The 18,190-nt window shown below is 49.1% G+C and overlaps 1 protein-coding gene across 1 annotated transcript in view; it reads right to left on the reverse strand.

Annotated features, from left to right (window-relative positions):
* LOC135548067 (protein Shroom3-like) overlaps positions 1–18,190 on the reverse strand; it is a 194,126-nt gene that overhangs the window by 89,335 nt on the left and 86,601 nt on the right. The window contains 1 exon segment of the mRNA XM_064977303.1: positions 7,709–7,894. Within this exon segment, the coding sequence (XP_064833375.1) occupies positions 7,709–7,894 (186 nt within the window).

The raw sequence follows: 18,190 nt of genomic DNA on the forward strand, positions 1-18,190 counted from the left end.
TGTCAACAACTACAGACCAGTATCCCTTCTTTCTTTTCTCTCCAAAACTCTTGAACGTGCCGTCCTTGGCCAGCTCTCCCGCTATCTCTCTCAGAATGACCTTCTTGATCCAAATCAGTCAGGTTTCAAGACTAGTCATTCAACTGAGACTGCTCTTCTCTGCATCACGGAGGCGCTCCGCACTGCTAAAGCTAACTCTCTCTCCTCTGCTCTCATCCTTCTAGACCTATCGGCTGCCTTCGATACTGTGAACCATCAGATCCTCCTCTCCACCCTCTCCGAGTTGGGCATCTCCGGCGCGGCCCACGCTTGGATTGCGTCCTACCTGACAGGTCGCTCCTACCAGGTGGCGTGGCGAGAATCTGTCTCCTCGCCACGCGCTCTCACCACTGGTGTCCCCCAGGGCTCTGTTCTAGGCCCTCTCCTATTCTCGCTATACACCAAGTCACTTGGCTCTGTCATAACCTCACATGGTCTCTCCTATCATTGCTATGCAGACGACACACAATTAATCTTCTCCTTTCCCCTTCTGATGACCAGGTGGCGAATCGCATCTCTGCATGTCTGGCAGACATATCAGTGTGGATGACGGATCACCACCTCAAGCTGAACCTCGGCAAGACGGAGCTGCTCTTCCTCCCGGGGAAGGACTGCCCGTTCCATGATCTCGCCATCACGGTTGACAACTCCATTGTGTCCTCCTCCCAGAGCGCTAAGAACCTTGGCGTGATCCTGGACAACACCCTGTCATTCTCAACCAACATCATGGCGGTGGCCCGTTCCTGTAGGTTCATGCTCTACAACATCCGCAGAGTACGACCCTGCCTCACACAGGAAGCGGCGCAGGTCCTAATCCAGGCACTTGTCATCTCCCGTCTGGATTACTGCAACTCGCTGTTGGCTGGGCTCCCTGCCTGTGCCATTAAACCCCTACAACTCATCCAGAACGCCGCAGCCCGTCTGGTGTTCAACCTTCCCAAGTTCTCTCACGTCACCCCGCTCCTCCGCTCTCTCCACTGGCTTCCAGTTGAAGCTCGCATCCGCTACAAGACCATGGTGCTTGCCTACGGAGCTGTGAGGGGAACGGCACCGCAGTACCTCCAGGCTCTGATCAGGCCCTACACCCAAACAAGGACACTGCGTTCATCCACCTCTGGCCTGCTCGCCTCCCTACCATTGAGGAAGTACAGTTCCCGCTCAGCCCAGTCAAAACTGTTCGCTGCTCTGGCCCCCAATGGTGGAACAAACTCCCTCACGACGCCAGGACAGCGGAGTCAATCACCACCTTCCGGAGACACCTGAAACCCCACCTCTTCAAGGAATACCTAGGATAGGATAAGTAATCCTTCTCACCACCCCCCCTTAATGATTTAGATGCACTATTGTAAAGTGGCTGTTCCACTGGATGTCAGAAGGTGAATTCACCAATTTGTAAGTCGCTCTGGATAAGAGCGTCTGCTAAATGACTTAAATGTAAATGTATGTGATGGGGATGGAGGAGAATGGAAACTGTCTATTGTGATGGGGATGGAGGAGAATGGAAACTGTCTATTGTGATGGGGATGGAGGAGAATGGAAACTGTCTATTGTGATGGAGAAGAATGGCAACGGTCTATTGTGATGGGGATGGAGAAGAATGGAAACTGTCTATTGTGATGGGATGGAGGAGAATGGAAACTGTCTATTGTGATGGGGATGGAGGAGAATGGAAACTGTCTATTGTGATGGGGATGGAGAAGAATGGAAACGGTCTATTGTGATGGGGATGGAGAAGAATGGAAACGGTCTATTGTGATGGGCATGGAGAAGAATGGAAACTGTCTATTGTGATGGGGATGGAGAAGAATGGAAACGGTCTATTGTGATGGGGATGGAGAAGAATGGAAACGGTCTATTGTGATGGGCATGGAGAAGAATGGAAACGGTCTATTGTGATGGGCATGGAGAAGAATGGAAACGGTCTATTGTGATGGGGATGGAGAAGAATGGAAACGGTCTATTGTGATGGGCATGGAGAAGAATGGAAACGGTCTATTGTGATGGGGATGGAGAAGAATGGAAACTGTCTATTGTGATGGGGATGGAGAAGAATGGAAACTGGGAAGGAGCAGCATGTAACTGTTTTGAACATTGGGTTCCACGTAGAACCCTCTCTGGAAAAGGATTTACATGGAACCCAAAAGGGTTCTACCTGGAACCAAAAGGGTTCTACCTGGAACCAAAAGGGTTCTTCAAAGCATTCTCCTACCTTTCATTCTAAAAGTGTAGGGTGTCCTTTGCACAGAGGAAAACAGCAGGAGAGCTCCCGGGCCACATGCTATGTTATGTTATCCCCACACAGCCATGCAGATACTGTGGCATCATCAGTGTCAAAACACACACACACACTGATTACTCCACTCCGCTAGAAGCTAAAGCCAATGCCAATGTTTTCTCAAACTGCATGCCACACACAGCAGAGGACAGGACAGAGTCTCAGTCTTCAGGACACCCCCTGGCCTGCGTGGGCTGACAACTGTAAAACTGTCACGAACTACCACGTCTTCCTGTTACTACCACGTCTTCCTGTTACTACCACGTCTTCCTGTTACATCTCTATTGCTATCTGTCTGTCTGTCTGTCTGTCTGTCTGTCTGTCTGTCTGTCTGTCTGTCTGTCTGTCTGTCTGTCTATCTTGCACTCCACACTGCCCTTTCCCACTTGGATAAAAGGAACACCTATGTGAGAATGCTGTTCATTGACGACAGCTCAGCGTTCAACACCATAGTGCCCTCAAAGCTCACCACTTAGCTAGGGACCCCGGGACTAAACACCTCCCTCTGCAACTGGATCCTGGACTTCCTGACGAGCTGCCCTAAAAAGTGGTGAGGGTGGGCAGCAACACATCGGCCATGCTGATTCTCAACACAGGGGTCCCTCAGGGGTGCGTGCTTAGTCCCCTCCTGTACTCCCTGTTCACCCACGACTGCATGGCCGTGCACGACTACAACTCCATCATTAAGTTTGCCGACAACATGGCATGGTAGGCCTGATCCGCCTATATGGAGAAAGTCAGCGACCTGGAAGTGTGGTGCCAGGACAACAACCTCGACCTCAATGTGAACAAGACAAAGGAGCTGATCTTGGACTACAGGAAACGGAGGCAGGAGCACGCCCTCGTTCACATCGATGGGGATGTAGTGGGTCGAGAGATTCCTCTCTGTCCACTTCACAAAAAAAATTTGACTGGCTGCATCACTGCTTGGTATGGGAACGGCAACGCCCTCGATCGCATGGTGCTAAAGAGGGTAGTATGTACGGCCAAGTATATCACTGAGGCCGAGCTCCCTGCCATCCAGGACCTCTATACCAGGCGGTGTCAGAGGAAGGCCAAGTATATCACTGAGGCCGAGCTCCCTGCCATCCAGGACCTCTATACCAGGCGGTGTCAGAGGAAGGCCAAGTATATCACTGAGGCCGAGCTCCCTGCCATCCAGGACCTCTATACCAGGCGGTGTCAGAGGAAGTCCCTAAAAATTGTCAAAGACTCCAGCCACCCAAGTAATAGACTGTTCTCTCTGCTACCGTACGGCAAACGGTACCAATGAACCACGTCTGGAACCAAAAGGACCTTGAACAGCTTCTACCCTAAAGCCACATGACTGCTAAATAGTGAAATAGTTAACCAATACCTACCCAGACTATCTGCATTGACTGTTTTAGCACAAACGTTTTGGACTCATCACATATCTCCCTCAATTACCTCGTATCCCTGCACATCGACACATTACTGGTACACCTTGTATATAGCCGAGTTATCATTACTCAGTACTGGTACCCTTTGTATATAGCCTAGTTATGATTACACAGTACTGGTACCCCTTGTATATAGCCTAGTTATCATTACTCAGTACTGGTACCCCTTGTATATAGCCTAGTTATCATTACTCAGTACGGGTAAACCTTTGTATATAGCCTAGTTATCATTACTCAGTACTGGTACCCTTGTATATAGCCTAGTTATCATTACTCAGTACTGGTACTCTGTGTATATAGCCTAGTTATCATTACTCAGTACTGGTACCCCTTGTATATAGCCTAGTTATCATTACTCAGTACTGGTACCCCTTGTAAATAGCCTAGTTATCATTACTCCGTACTGGTACCCCTTGTATATAGCCTAGTTATCATTACTCAGTACGGGTAAACCTTTGTATATAGCCTAGTTATCATTACTCAGTACTGGTACCCTTGTATATAGCCTAGTTATCATTACTCAGTACTGGTACTCTGTGTATATAGCCTAGTTATCATTACTCAGTACTGGTACCCTTGTATATAGCCTAGTTATCATTACTCAGTACTGGTACCCCTTGTATATAGCCTAGTTATCATTACTCAGTACTGGTACCCCTTGTATATAGCCTAGTTATCATTACTCAGTACTGGTACCCCTTGTATATAGCCTAGTTATCATTACTCAGTACTGGTACCCTTGTATATAGCCTAGTTATCATTACTCAGTACTGGTACCCTTGTATATAGCCTAGTTATCATTACTCAGTACTGGTACTCTGTGTATATAACCTAGTTATCATTACTCAGTACTGGTACCCTTTGTATATAGCCTAGTTATGATTACACAGTACTGGTACCCCTTGTATATAGCCTAGTTATCATTACTCAGTACTGGTACCCTTTGTATATAGCCTAGTTATGATTACACAGTACTGGTACCCTTGTATATAAACTAGTTATCATTACTCAGTACTGGTACCCCTTGTATATAGCCTAGTTATCATTACTCAGTACTGGTACCCCTTGTATATAGCCTAGTTATCATTACTCAGTACTGGTAGCCCTTGTATATAGCCTAGTTATCATTACTCAGTACTGGTAGCCCTTGTATATAGCCTAGTTATCATTACTCAGTACTGGTACCCCTTGTATATAGCCTAGTTGTCATTACTCAGTACTGGTACTCTGTGTATATAACCTAGTTATCATTACTCAGTACTGGTACCCCTTGTATATAGCCTAGTTATCATTACTCAGTACTGGTACTCTGTGTATATAGCCTAGTTATCATTACTCGGTACTGGTACACCTTGTATATAGCCTAGTTATCATTACTCAGTACTGGTACTCTGTGTATATAGCCTAGTTATCATTACTCAGTACTGGTACTCTGTGTATATAGCCTAGTTATCATTACTCATTGTGTATCTATTATTACTTGTATTATTACTTGTTCTACTTTTCTATTATTTCTCTATTTTCTTTCTCTCCATTGTTGGGAAGAGCCCATAAGTAAGTATTCCACTGTTAGTCTCGACCTGTTGTTTACAAAGCTTGTGACGAATACCGTTTGACTTGATTCCTGTCACTATAACATGACTTCCTGTATAAATTCCCCCTTATTTCCTGTTTCCTGCAGTGTGAGAGACATGAAGAGTGGAAGTGGTCATAACAATGGTTGGGGACAGGAGCATCCCGCAGAGCTTCCTTCCTATGTGGGCCCTGGTTATAAGAAGTGGACCATGTATGGAAACGGGAAACGTCTGGGACACAAACCCCTTCTCTTCCTGAACCAGACAGGACAAGCTGACAGGGCCGATAGCTATGAATATCTATCCCCTCTCGCTGAACCTTTTTACCTTTCTCTGTCTCTCTCTTATTCAATTCAATTCAATTCGAGGAGCTTTATTGGCATGGGAAACGGGTTAACTGGGACTCGTGTTTGCATCTCAATGTGAAAAAAACTGTTTGCATGTTCTTCACAAAGAGGGCAACAGATGCTACTGAGCCAGATGTCTATGTGTCAGGGGAGAAGCTCCAGGTGGTATCCGATTTTAAGTACCTTGGCATCATACTTGATTCCAACCTCTCTTTTAAAAAGCATGTGAAAAAGGTAATTCAAATAACTAAATTCAACCTAGCTAATTTCCGATTTATACGAAATTGTTTGACTACAGAGGTAGCAAAACTGTACTTCAACTCTATGATACTCCCCCACTTAACATACTGCTTGACTAGTTGGGCCCAAGCTTGCTGTACCACATTAAACCCTATTCAGTCTGTCTACAAACAGGCTCTCAAAGTGCTTGATAGGAAGCCCAATAGCCATCATCATTGTCACATCCTTAGAAAGCATGAGCTCTTGAGTTGGGAAAATCTTGTGCAATACACCGACGCATGTTTTGTATTCAAGATCCTTAATGGCCTGGCTCCCCCTCCACTCAATATTTTTGTTAAACAGAAAACCCAGACATATGGCAGCAGATCCACAAGGTCTGCCATGAGAGGTGACTGTATAGTTCCCCTAAGAAAAAGCACCTTTAGTAAATCTGCATTCTCTGTGAGAGCTTCCCATGTCTGGAATACACTGCCATCAGACACACATAACTGCACCACATATCACACTTTCACAAAATGCTTGAAGACATGGCTAAAGGTCAATCAGATTTGTGAACATGGTCCCTAGCTGTGTGTTGCCGCTTTCCATGTTGTCTGTTGTCTGTAGCTTGTGAGGTGTGGAAACACTTGTGGAAACACTGTTGGTGTGGAAACACTGTTGCTTTTATGAATTTTGTCTTGCTGCTTTTTGCTCTATGTTGCTCTGTCTGTATGCTACGTCTTGCTTGTCCTATGTTGCTATGTCTTGCTTGTTCTATGTTGCTATTGTCTATATTGTAATTGTTTTTAATAACCTGCCCAGGGACTGCGGTTGAAAATTAGCCGGCTGGCTAAAACCGGCACTTTTACTGAAACGTTGATTAATGTGCACTGTCCCTGTAAAAATAAAAATAAACTCAAACTCAAACTCAAAGCAAGTGAGGTAGATAATATACAAAAGTGAAATAAACAGTGAAAATGAACTTATTCTTATTATATCTCTCTTTCTCTATTTTTTTAATCTTCCTTTCTCGATCTCTCCTTCTCTCCTTCTCTCGCTCTCTCTCTCTCTCCCACTCTCTCCTTTTCTCTCTCTCTCTCTTTCATTCTCTCTGTCTATCTCGTTGTCTTGATTTCATTCTGTCTCTCAAGCCTCTTTCAACTCTCTCCCTCCCTCCCTCTCCCTGTCTCTCTTTCACTCTGTTTATATCTCTCTCTCCCTCTCTCTCTCTCTCTCCCCCATCAAAACAAAGTCAAACATAAACAGAGTCAAATCTCGGCAGAGTCAAAGATGGATGCCACACCCAGATACACAAACACAGACACAATGCAAACATTACCAACACAGACCCAAAACACTTGTACTGTTCAGAAACACACCCAAATAGACATACTGTACATACAGTATATCCAGGCTACTGTATGTGGAATGGCTGTGAAATGCCTAGCTAGTTAGCAGTGTGTGCTAGTAACGTTTCAGTCAGTGACGTCACTCGCTCTGAGACCTTGAAGTAGTCGTTTCCCTTTTCTCTGCAAGGACCCGAGGCTTTTGTGGAGCGATAGGTAACGCTGCTTCGTAGGAGGCAGTTCAGAGGGTCTCTGGTTCGAGCCCAGGTTGGGATGAGAAGACAGGGACAGAAGCAAACCGTTTACAGAAGTAACACTACTCACACAGAGCCTTATAGGGCTGGTTTCCCTGACCAAGATTAAACCCCGGTACCAACCCAGTACCAACCCAATATCTATTAAAATAGCTTTTTAGTACAGGGTTAGGTTTGATCTGTGTCCGGTAAACTTGCCCATAGAGGCATACAGAGACTGGCCCAGGACTGACCTGTTTTTGATGCGTAGTTTAACTCCTCCAGAACATCCTCCTCGATTTTCTCTGGGGGGTCCGTGAACGGAGGAGAGGGGGGTGTGGTGGTCCGAGGGAGGGCCGATGATGGGTAGGGGGGTGAGGTTGGGCAGGGTCAGTGGGGTGAGGGTGGGGTCACCACAGCAGGAGCCTGGGCAGCACTCTCTGAGGAAGAGGCAGAGATAGTCAGAGCAGTGAGAGGGAAAGCACTACTACTTACCACTGTCAGCTGACAGAGTAGCCTACCAACCCGGTACCGATCTACTACCACCCCGATACCACCCCAGTACCGACACAGTACCAACCCAATTCCAACCCAGTACCGACCCAGTACCACCCCGGTACCAACCCAGTACCAACCCAATACCAATCCAGTACCAACCCAATACCAACCCGGTACCAACCCAATACCAACCCGGTACCAACCCAGTACCAACCCAATACCAACCCAGTACCAACCCAATACCAACCCAGTACCAACCCAATACCAACCCAGTACCAACCCAGTACCAAACCAATACCAACCCAGTACCAACCCAATACCAACCCAGTACCAACCCAGTACCAACCCAATACCAACCCAATACCAACCCAGTACCAACCCAATACCAACCCAGTACCAACCCAATACCAACCCAGTACCAACCCAGTACCAACCCAATACCAACCCGGTACCAACCCAGTACCAACCCAATACCAACCCAGTACCAACCCAGTACCAACCCGGGCATGTACCAACCCAGTACCAACCCAGTACCAACACAGCACGTACCAACCCAGTACCAACCCAGCACGTACCAACCCGGCATGTACCAACCCAGCACATACCAGCCCAGCACGTACCAACCCAGCATGTACCAACCCAGTACCAACCCAGCACGTACCAACCGAACATGGGTTAATATACAGTGAATGCTCCCGTACTTAAAGTGAACCACTAAACCAGAAGAGGTCATTGTGAGACCCGTCTAATAATCACATCCAGACCCGGCTAATTCTTTCTTCACCACTATGTTTTCACAGCACTCCAAGCTTATCAACATCAAGGAAAGCAACCAGGATTTTAAACTGATCTGAGTTAAAGGTCAAGAGGAAGTCAAATGGGTCAGCTCTTGGTTGTGGCACGGCATTCATAACTAGCAAAATCCTTACTAACGAGCTACATCCTTACGAAATAGCTGAATCCTTACTAACTAGCTAAGTCCTTACTAACTAGATAAATCCTTACTAACTAGCTAAATCCTTACTAGCTAGCTAAATCCTTACTAGCTAGCTAAATCCTTACTAGCTAGCTAAATCCTTACTAGCTAGCTAAGTCCTTACTAACTAGCTAAGTCCTTACTAACTAGCTAAGTCCTTACTAACTAGCTCAATCCTTATTAACTAGCTAAGTCCTTACTAACTAGCTAAATCCTTACTAACTAGCTAAGTCCTTACTAACTAGCTAAATCCTTGCAAAGTAGCTAAGTCCTTACTAACTAGCTAAATCCTTACTAACTACCTAAGTCCTTACTAACTAGCTAAATCCTTACTAACTAGCTAAATCCTTGCAAACTAGCTAAATCCTTACTAACTAGCTAAATCCTTACTAACTGTGTAGTGGATGGTTACAGTCGGTACTATTCAACAGTAGCGTGTGGCCTGGGGTGGTGTAGTGGTGTAGTGGATGGTTACAGTCGGTACTATTCAACAGTAGCATGTGGCCTGGGGTGGTGTAGTGGTGTAGTGGATGGTTACAGTCGGTACTATTCAACAGTAGCATGTGGCCTGGGGTGGTGTAGTGGATGGTTACAGTCGGTGCTATTCAACAGTAGCATGTGGCCTGGGGTGGTGTAGTGGTGTAGTGGATGGTTACAGTCGGTACTATTCAACAGTAGCATGTGGCCTGGGGTGGTGTAGTGGATGGTTACAGTCGGTACTATTCAACAGTAGCATGTGGCCTGGGGTGGTGTAGTGGATGGTTACAGTCGGTACTATTCAACAGTAGCGTGTGGCCTGGGGTGGTGTAGTGGATGGTTACAGTCGGTACTATTCAACAGTAGCGTGTGGCCTGGGGTGGTGTAGTGGATGGTTACAGTCGGTACTATTCAACAGTAGCATGTGGCCTGGGGTGGTGTAGTGGATGGTTACAGTCGGTACTATTCAACAGTAGCGTGTGGCCTGGGGTGGTGTAGTGGTGTAGTGGATGGTTACAGTCGGTACTATTCAACAGTAGCATGTGGCCTGGGGTGGTGTAGTGGTGTAGTGGATGGTTACAGTCGGTGCTATTCAACAGTAGCGTGTGGCCTGGGGTGGTGTAGTGGATGGTTACAGTCGGTACTATTCAACAGTAGCGTGTGGCCTGGGGTGGTGCAGTGGATGGTTACAGTCGGTGCTATTCAACAGTAGCATGTGGCCTGGGGTGGTGTAGTGGTGTAGTGGATGGTTACAGTCGGTACTATTCAACAGTAGCATGTGGCCTGGGGTGGTGTAGTGGTGTAGTGGATGGTTACAGTCGGTGCTATTCAACAGTAGCATGTGGCCTGGGGTGGTGTAGTGGATGGTTACAGTCGGTACTATTCAACAGTAGCGTGTGGCCTGGGGTGGTGTAGTGGATGGTTACAGTCGGTACTATTCAACAGTAGCGTGTGGCCTGGGGTGGTGTAGTGGATGGTTACAGTCGGTACTATTCAACAGTAGCGTGTGGCCTGGGGTGGTGTAGTGGTGTAGTGGATGGTTACAGTCGGTACTATTCAACAGTAGCATGTGGCCTGGGGTGGTGTAGTGGTGTAGTGGATGGTTACAGTCGGTACTATTCAACAGTAGCGTGTGGCCTGGGGTGGTGTAGTGGTGTAGTGGTGTAGTGGATGGTTACAGTCGGTACTATTCAACAGTAGCGTGTGGCCTGGGGTGGTGTAGTGGATGGTTACAGTCGGTGCTATTCAACAGTAGCGTGTGGCCTGGGGTGGTGTAGTGGTGTAGTGGATGGTTACAGTCGGTGCTATTCAACAGTAGCGTGTGGCCTGGGGTGGTGTAGTGGTGTAGTGGATGGTTACAGTCGGTACTATTCAACAGTAGCGTGTGGCCTGGGGTGGTGTAGTGGTGTAGTGGATGGTTACAGTCGGTACTATTCAACAGTAGCGTGTGGCCTGGGGTGGTGCAGTGGATGGTTACAGTCGGTGCTATTCAACAGTAGCGTGTGGCCTGGGGTGGTGTAGTGGTGTAGTGGATGGTTACAGTAGGTACTATTCAACAGTAGCGTGTGGCCTGGGGTGGTGTAGTGGTGTAGTGGATGGTTACAGTCGGTACTATTCAACAGTAGCGTGTGGCCTGGGGTGGTGTAGTGGATGGTTACAGTCGGTGCTATTCAACAGTAGCATGTGGCCTGGGGTGGTGTAGTGGATGGTTACAGTCGGTACTATTCAACAGTAGCGTGTGGCCTGGGGTGGTGTAGTGGATGGTTACAGTCGGTACTATTCAACAGTAGCATGTGGCCTGGGGTGGTGTAGTGGATGGTTACAGTCGGTACTATTCAACAGTAGCGTGTGGCCTGGGGTGGTGTAGTGGTGTAGTGGATGGTTACAGTCGGTGCTATTCAACAGTAGCGTGTGGCCTGGGGTGGTGTAGTGGTGTAGTGGATGGTTACAGTCGGTACTATTCAACAGTAGCATGTGGCCTGGGGTGGTGTAGTGGATGGTTACAGTCGGTGCTATTCAACAGTAGCGTGTGGCCTGGGGTGGTGTAGTGGATGGTTACAGTCGGTGCTATTCAACAGTAGCATGTGGCCTGGGGTGGTGTAGTGGTGTAGTGGATGGTTACAGTCAGTGCTATTCAACAGTAGCGTGTGGCCTGGGGTGGTGTAGTGGATGGTTACAGTCGGTACTATTCAACAGTAGCGTGTGGCCTGGGGTGGTGTAGTGGATGGTTACAGTCGGTGCTATTCAACAGTAGCATGTGGCCTGGGGTGGTGTAGTGGATGGTTACAGTCGGTACTATTCAACAGTAGCATGTGGCCTGGGGTGGTGTAGTGGATGGTTACAGTCGGTGCTATTCAACAGTAGCATGTGGCCTGGGGTGGTGTAGTGGATGGTTACAGTCGGTACTATTCAACAGTAGCGTGTGGCCTGGGGTGGTGTAGTGGATGGTTACAGTCGGTACTATTCAACAGTAGCGTGTGGCCTAGGGTGGTGTAGTGGATGGTTACAGTCGGTACTATTCAACAGTAGCATGTGGCCTGGGGTGGTGTAGTGGATGGTTACAGTCGGTACTATTCAACAGTAGCATGTGGCCTGGGGTGGTGTAGTGGATGGTTACAGTCGGTGCTATTCAACAGTAGCGTGTGGCCTGGGGTGGTGTAGTGGTGTAGTGGATGGTTACAGTCGGTACTATTCAACAGTAGCATGTGGCCTGGGGTGGTGTAGTGGATGGTTACAGTCGGTACTATTCAACAGTAGCATGTGGCCTGGGGTGGTGTAGTGGTGTAGTGGATGGTTACAGTCGGTACTATTCAACAGTAGCGTGTGGCCTGGGGTGGTGTAGTGGATGGTTACAGTTGGTGCTATTCAACAGTAGCGTGTGGCCTGGGGTGGTGTAGTGGTGCAGTGGATGGTTACAGTCGGTACTATTCAACAGTAGCATGTGGCCTGGGGTGGTGTAGTGGATGGTTACAGTCGGTGCTATTCAACAGTAGCATGTGGCCTGGGGTGGTGTAGTGGTGTAGTGGATGGTTACAGTCGGTGCTATTCAACAGTAGCATGTGGCCTGGGGTGGTGTAGTGGATGGTTACAGTCGGTACTATTCAACAGTAGCGTGTGGCCTGGGGTGGTGTAGTGGATGGTTACAGTCGGTACTATTCAACAGTAGCATGTGGCCTGGGGTGGTGTAGTGGTGCAGTGGATGGTTACAGTCGGTGCTATTCAACAGTAGCATGTGGCCTGGGGTGGTGTAGTGGTGTAGTGGATGGTTACAGTCGGTGCTATTCAACAGTAGCGTGTGGCCTGGGGTGGTGTAGTGGATGGTTACAGTCGGTACTATTCAACAGTAGCGTGTGGCCTGGGGTGGTGTAGTGGTGTAGTAGATGGTTACAGTCGGTGCTATTCAACAGTAGCATGTGGCCTGGGGTGGTGTAGTGGATGGTTACAGTTGGTGCTATTCAACAGTAGCGTGTGGCCTGGGGTGGTGTAGTGGATGGTTACAGTCGGTACTATTCAACAGTAGCGTGTGGCCTGGGGTGGTGTAGTGGTGTAGTGGATGGTTACAGTCGGTGCTATTCAACAGTAGCATGTGGCCTGGGGTGGTGTAGTGGTGTAGTGGATGGTTACAGTCGGTACTATTCAACAGTAGCATGTGGCCTGGGGTGGTGTAGTGGATGGTTACAGTCGGTACTATTCAACAGTAGCGTGTGGCCTGGGGTGGTGTAGTGGATGGTTACAGTCGGTGCTATTCAACAGTAGCGTGTGGCCTGGGGTGGTGTAGTGGTGTAGTGGATGGTTACAGTCGGTACTATTCAACAGTAGCATGTGGCCTGGGGTGGTGTAGTGGATGGTTACAGTCGGTGCTATTCAACAGTAGCGTGTGGCCTGGGGTGGTGTAGTGGTGTAGTGGATGGTTACAGTCGGTACTATTCAGCAGTAGCGTGTGGCCTGGGGTGGTGTAGTGGATGGTTACAGTCGGTGCTATTCAACAGTAGCGTGTGGCCTGGGGTGGTGTAGTGGATGGTTACAGTCGGTGCTATTCAACAGTAGCATGTGGCCTGGGGTGGTGTAGTGGTGTAGTGGATGGTTACAGTCGGTACTATTCAACAGTAGCGTGTGGCCTGGGGTGGTGTAGTGGTGTAGTGGATGGTTACAGTCGGTACTATTCAACAGTAGCATGTGGCCTGGGGTGGTGTAGTGGATGGTTACAGTCGGTGCTATTCAACAGTAGCGTGTGGCCTGGGGTGGTGTAGTGGTGTAGTGGATGGTTACAGTCGGTACTATTCAGCAGTAGCGTGTGGCCTGGGGTGGTGTAGTGGATGGTTACAGTCGGTACTATTCAACAGTAGCATGTGGCCTGGGGTGGTGTAGTGGTGTAGTGGATGGTTACAGTCGGTACTATTCAACAGTAGCGTGTGGCCTGGGGTGGTGTAGTGGTGTAGTGGATGGTTACAGTCGGTACTATTCAACAGTAGCGTGTGGCCTGGGGTGGTGTAGTGGATGGTTACAGTCGGTGCTATTCAACAGTAGCATGTGGCCTGGGGTGGTGTAGTGGATGGTTACAGTCGGTACTATTCAACAGTAGCATGTGGCCTGGGGTGGTGTAGTGGATGGTTACAGTCGGTACTATTCAACAGTAGCGTGTGGCCTGGGGTGGTGTAGTGGATGGTTACAGTCGGTGCTATTCAACAGTAGCATGTGGCCTGGGGTGGTGTAGTGGATGGTTACAGTCGGTACTATTCAACAGTAGCGTGTGGCCTGGGGTGGTGTAGTGGATGGTTACAGTTGGTACTATTCAACAGTAGCGTGTGGCCTGGGGTGGTGTAGTGGATGGTTACAGTCAGTACTATTCAACAGTAGCGTGTGGTCTGGGGTGGTGTAGTGGATGGTTACAGTCGGTACTATTCAACAGTAGCGTGTGGCCTGGGGTGGTGTAGTGGTGTAGTGGATGGTTACAGTCGGTACTATTCAACAGTAGCGTGTGGCCTGGGGTGGTGTAGTGGTGTAGTGGATGGTTACAGTCGGTGCTATTCAACAGTAGCGTGTGGCCTGGGGTGGTGTAGTGGTGTAGTGGATGGTTACAGTCGGTGCTATTCAACAGTAGCGTGTGGCCTGGGGTGGTGTAGTGGATGGTTACAGTCGGTGCTATTCAACAGTAGCGTGTGGCCTGGGGTGGTGTAGTGGATGGTTACAGTCGGTACTATTCAACAGTAGCATGTGGCCTGGGGTGGTGTAGTGGATGGTTACAGTCGGTGCTATTCAACAGTAGCATGTGGCCTGGGGTGGTGTAGTGGTGTAGTGGATGGTTACAGTCGGTACTATTCAACAGTAGCGTGTGGCCTGGGGTGGTGTAGTGGATGGTTACAGTCGGTGCTATTCAACAGTAGCGTGTGGCCTGGGGTGGTGTAGTGGTGTAGTGGATGGTTACAGTCGGTACTATTCAACAGTAGCATGTGGCCTGGGGTGGTGTAGTGGATGGTTACAGTCGGTGCTATTCAACAGTAGCGTGTGGCCTGGGGTGGTGTAGTGGATGGTTACAGTCGGTACTATTCAACAGTAGCATGTGGCCTGGGGTGGTGTAGTGGATGGTTACAGTCGGTACTATTCAACAGTAGCATGTGGCCTGGGGTGGTGTAGTGGTGTAGTGGATGGTTACAGTCGGTACTATTCAACAGTAGCATGTGGCCTGGGGTGGTGTAGTGGTGTAGTGGATGGTTACAGTCGGTACTATTCAACAGTAGCATGTGGCCTGGGGTGGTGTAGTGGTGTAGTGGATGGTTACAGTCGGTACTATTCAACAGTAGCATGTGGCCTGGGGTGGTGTAGTGGTGTAGTGGATGGTTACAGTCGGTACTATTCAACAGTAGCATGTGGCCTGGGGTGGTGTAGTGGATGGTTACAGTCGGTACTATTCAGCAGTAGCATGTGGCCTGGGGTGGTGTAGTGGTGTAGTGGATGGTTACAGTCGGTACTATTCAACAGTAGCATGTGGCCTGGGGTGGTGTAGTGGATGGTTACAGTCGGTACTATTCAACAGTAGCGTGTGGCCTGGGGTGGTGTAGTGGTGTAGTGGATGGTTACAGTCGGTACTATTCAACAGTAGCGTGTGGCCTGGGGTGGTGTAGTGGTGTAGTGGATGGTTACAGTCGGTGCTATTCAACAGTAGCGTGTGGCCTGGGGTGGTGTAGTGGATGGTTACAGTCGGTGCTATTCAACAGTAGCATGTGGCCTGGGGTGGTGTAGTGGATGGTTACAGTCGGTACTATTCAACAGTAGCGTGTGGCCTGGGGTGGTGTAGTGGTGTAGTGGATGGTTACAGTCGGTACTATTCAACAGTAGCGTGTGGCCTGGGGTGGTGTAGTGGTGTAGTGGATGGTTACAGTCGGTACTATTCAACAGTAGCATGTGGCCTGGGGTGGTGTAGTGGATGGTTACAGTCGGTACTATTCAACAGTAGCATGTGGCCTGGGGTGGTGTAGTGGTGCAGTGGATGGTTACAGTCGGTGCTATTCAACAGTAGCATGTGGCCTGGGGTGGTGTAGTGGTGCAGTGGATGGTTACAGTCGGTACTATTCAACAGTAGCGTGTGGCCTGGGGTGGTGTAGTGGTGTAGTGGATGGTTACAGTCGGTGCTATTCAACAGTAGCATGTGGCCTGGGGTGGTGTAGTGGATGGTTACAGTCGCTGCTATTCAACAGTAGCATGTGGCCTGGGGTGGTGTAGTGGTGCAGTGGATGGTTACAGTCGGTACTATTCAACAGTAGCGTGTGGCCTGGGGTGGTGTAGTGGTGTAGTGGATGGTTACAGTCGGTACTATTCAACAGTAGCGTGTGGCCTGGGGTGGTGTAGTGGTGTAGTGGATGGTTACAGTCGGTACTATTCAACAGTAGCATGTGGCCTGGGGTGGTGTAGTGGATGGTTACAGTCGGTACTATTCAACAGTAGCATGTGGCCTGGGGTGGTGTAGTGGTGCAGTGGATGGTTACAGTCGGTGCTATTCAACAGTAGCATGTGGCCTGGGGTGGTGTAGTGGTGCAGTGGATGGTTACAGTCGGTACTATTCAACAGTAGCGTGTGGCCTGGGGTGGTGTAGTGGATGGTTACAGTCGGTGCTATTCAACAGTAGCATGTGGCCTGGGGTGGTGTAGTGGATGGTTACAGTCGCTGCTATTCAACAGTAGCATGTGGCCTGGGGTGGTGTAGTGGTGCAGTGGATGGTTACAGTCGGTACTATTCAACAGTAGCGTGTGGCCTGGGGTGGTGTAGTGGTGTAGTGGATGGTTACAGTCGGTACTATTCAACAGTAGCGTGTGGCCTGGGGTGGTGTAGTGGTGTAGTGGATGGTTACAGTCGGTACTATTCAACAGTAGCATGTGGCCTGGGGTGGTGTAGTGGATGGTTACAGTCGGTACTATTCAACAGTAGCATGTGGCCTGGGGTGGTGTAGTGGTGCAGTGGATGGTTACAGTCGGTGCTATTCAACAGTAGCATGTGGCCTGGGGTGGTGTAGTGGTGCAGTGGATGGTTACAGTCGGTACTATTCAACAGTAGCGTGTGGCCTGGGGTGGTGTAGTGGTGTAGTGGATGGTTACAGTCGGTGCTATTCAACAGTAGCATGTGGCCTGGGGTGGTGTAGTGGATGGTTACAGTCGGTACTATTCAACAGTAGCGTGTGGCCTGGGGTGGTGTAGTGGATGGTTACAGTCGGTACTATTCAACAGTAGCATGTGGCCTGGGGTGGTGTAGTGGTGTAGTGGATGGTTACAGTCGGTACTATTCAGCAGTAGCATGTGGCCTGGGGTGGTGTAGTGGTGTAGTGGATGGTTACAGTCGGTACTATTCAACAGTAGCATGTGGCCTGGGGTGGTGTAGTGGATGGTTATAGTCGGTGCTATTCAACAGTAGCATGTGGCCTGGGGTGGTGTAGTGGTGTAGTGGATGGTTACAGTCGGTACTATTCAGCAGTAGCATGTGGCCTGGGGTGGTGTAGTGGATGGTTACAGTCGGTACTATTCAACAGTAGCGTGTGGCCTGGGGTGGTGTAGTGGTGTAGTGGATGGTTACAGTCGGTACTATTCAACAGTAGCATGTGGCCTGGGGTGGTGTAGTGGATGGTTACAGTCGGTACTATTCAACAGTAGCGTGTGGCCTGGGGTGGTGTAGTGGATGGTTACAGTCGGTACTATTCAACAGTAGCATGTGGCCTGGGGTGGTGTAGTGGTGTAGTGGATGGTTACAGTCGGTACTATTCAACAGTAGCATGTGGCCTGGGGTGGTGTAGTGGTGTAGTGGATGGTTACAGTCGGTGCTATTCAACAGTAGCATGTGGCCTGGGGTGGTGTAGTGGTGTAGTGGATGGTTACAGTCGGTACTATTCAACAGTAGCATGTGGCCTGGGGTGGTGTAGTGGATGGTTACAGTCGGTACTATTCAACAGTAGCATGTGGCCTGGGGTGGTGTAGTGGATGGTTACAGTCGGTGCTATTCAACAGTAGCATGTGGCCTGGGGTGGTGTAGTGGTGTAGTGGATGGTTACAGTCGGTGCTATTCAACAGTAGCGTGTGGCCTGGGGTGGTGTAGTGGATGGTTACAGTCGGTACTATTCAACAGTAGCATGTGGCCTGGGGTGGTGTAGTGGTGTAGTGGATGGTTACAGTCGGTACTATTCAACAGTAGCATGTGGCCTGGGGTGGTGTAGTGGATGGTTACAGTCGGTACTATTCAACAGTAGCATGTGGCCTGGGGTGGTGTAGTGGATGGTTACAGTCGGTGCTATTCAACAGTAGCA

The sequence above is a fragment of the Oncorhynchus masou genome, chromosome 11 (genome assembly GCF_036934945.1).
Source record: "Oncorhynchus masou masou isolate Uvic2021 chromosome 11, UVic_Omas_1.1, whole genome shotgun sequence".
NCBI classification, from domain to species: domain Eukaryota; kingdom Metazoa; phylum Chordata; class Actinopteri; order Salmoniformes; family Salmonidae; genus Oncorhynchus; species Oncorhynchus masou.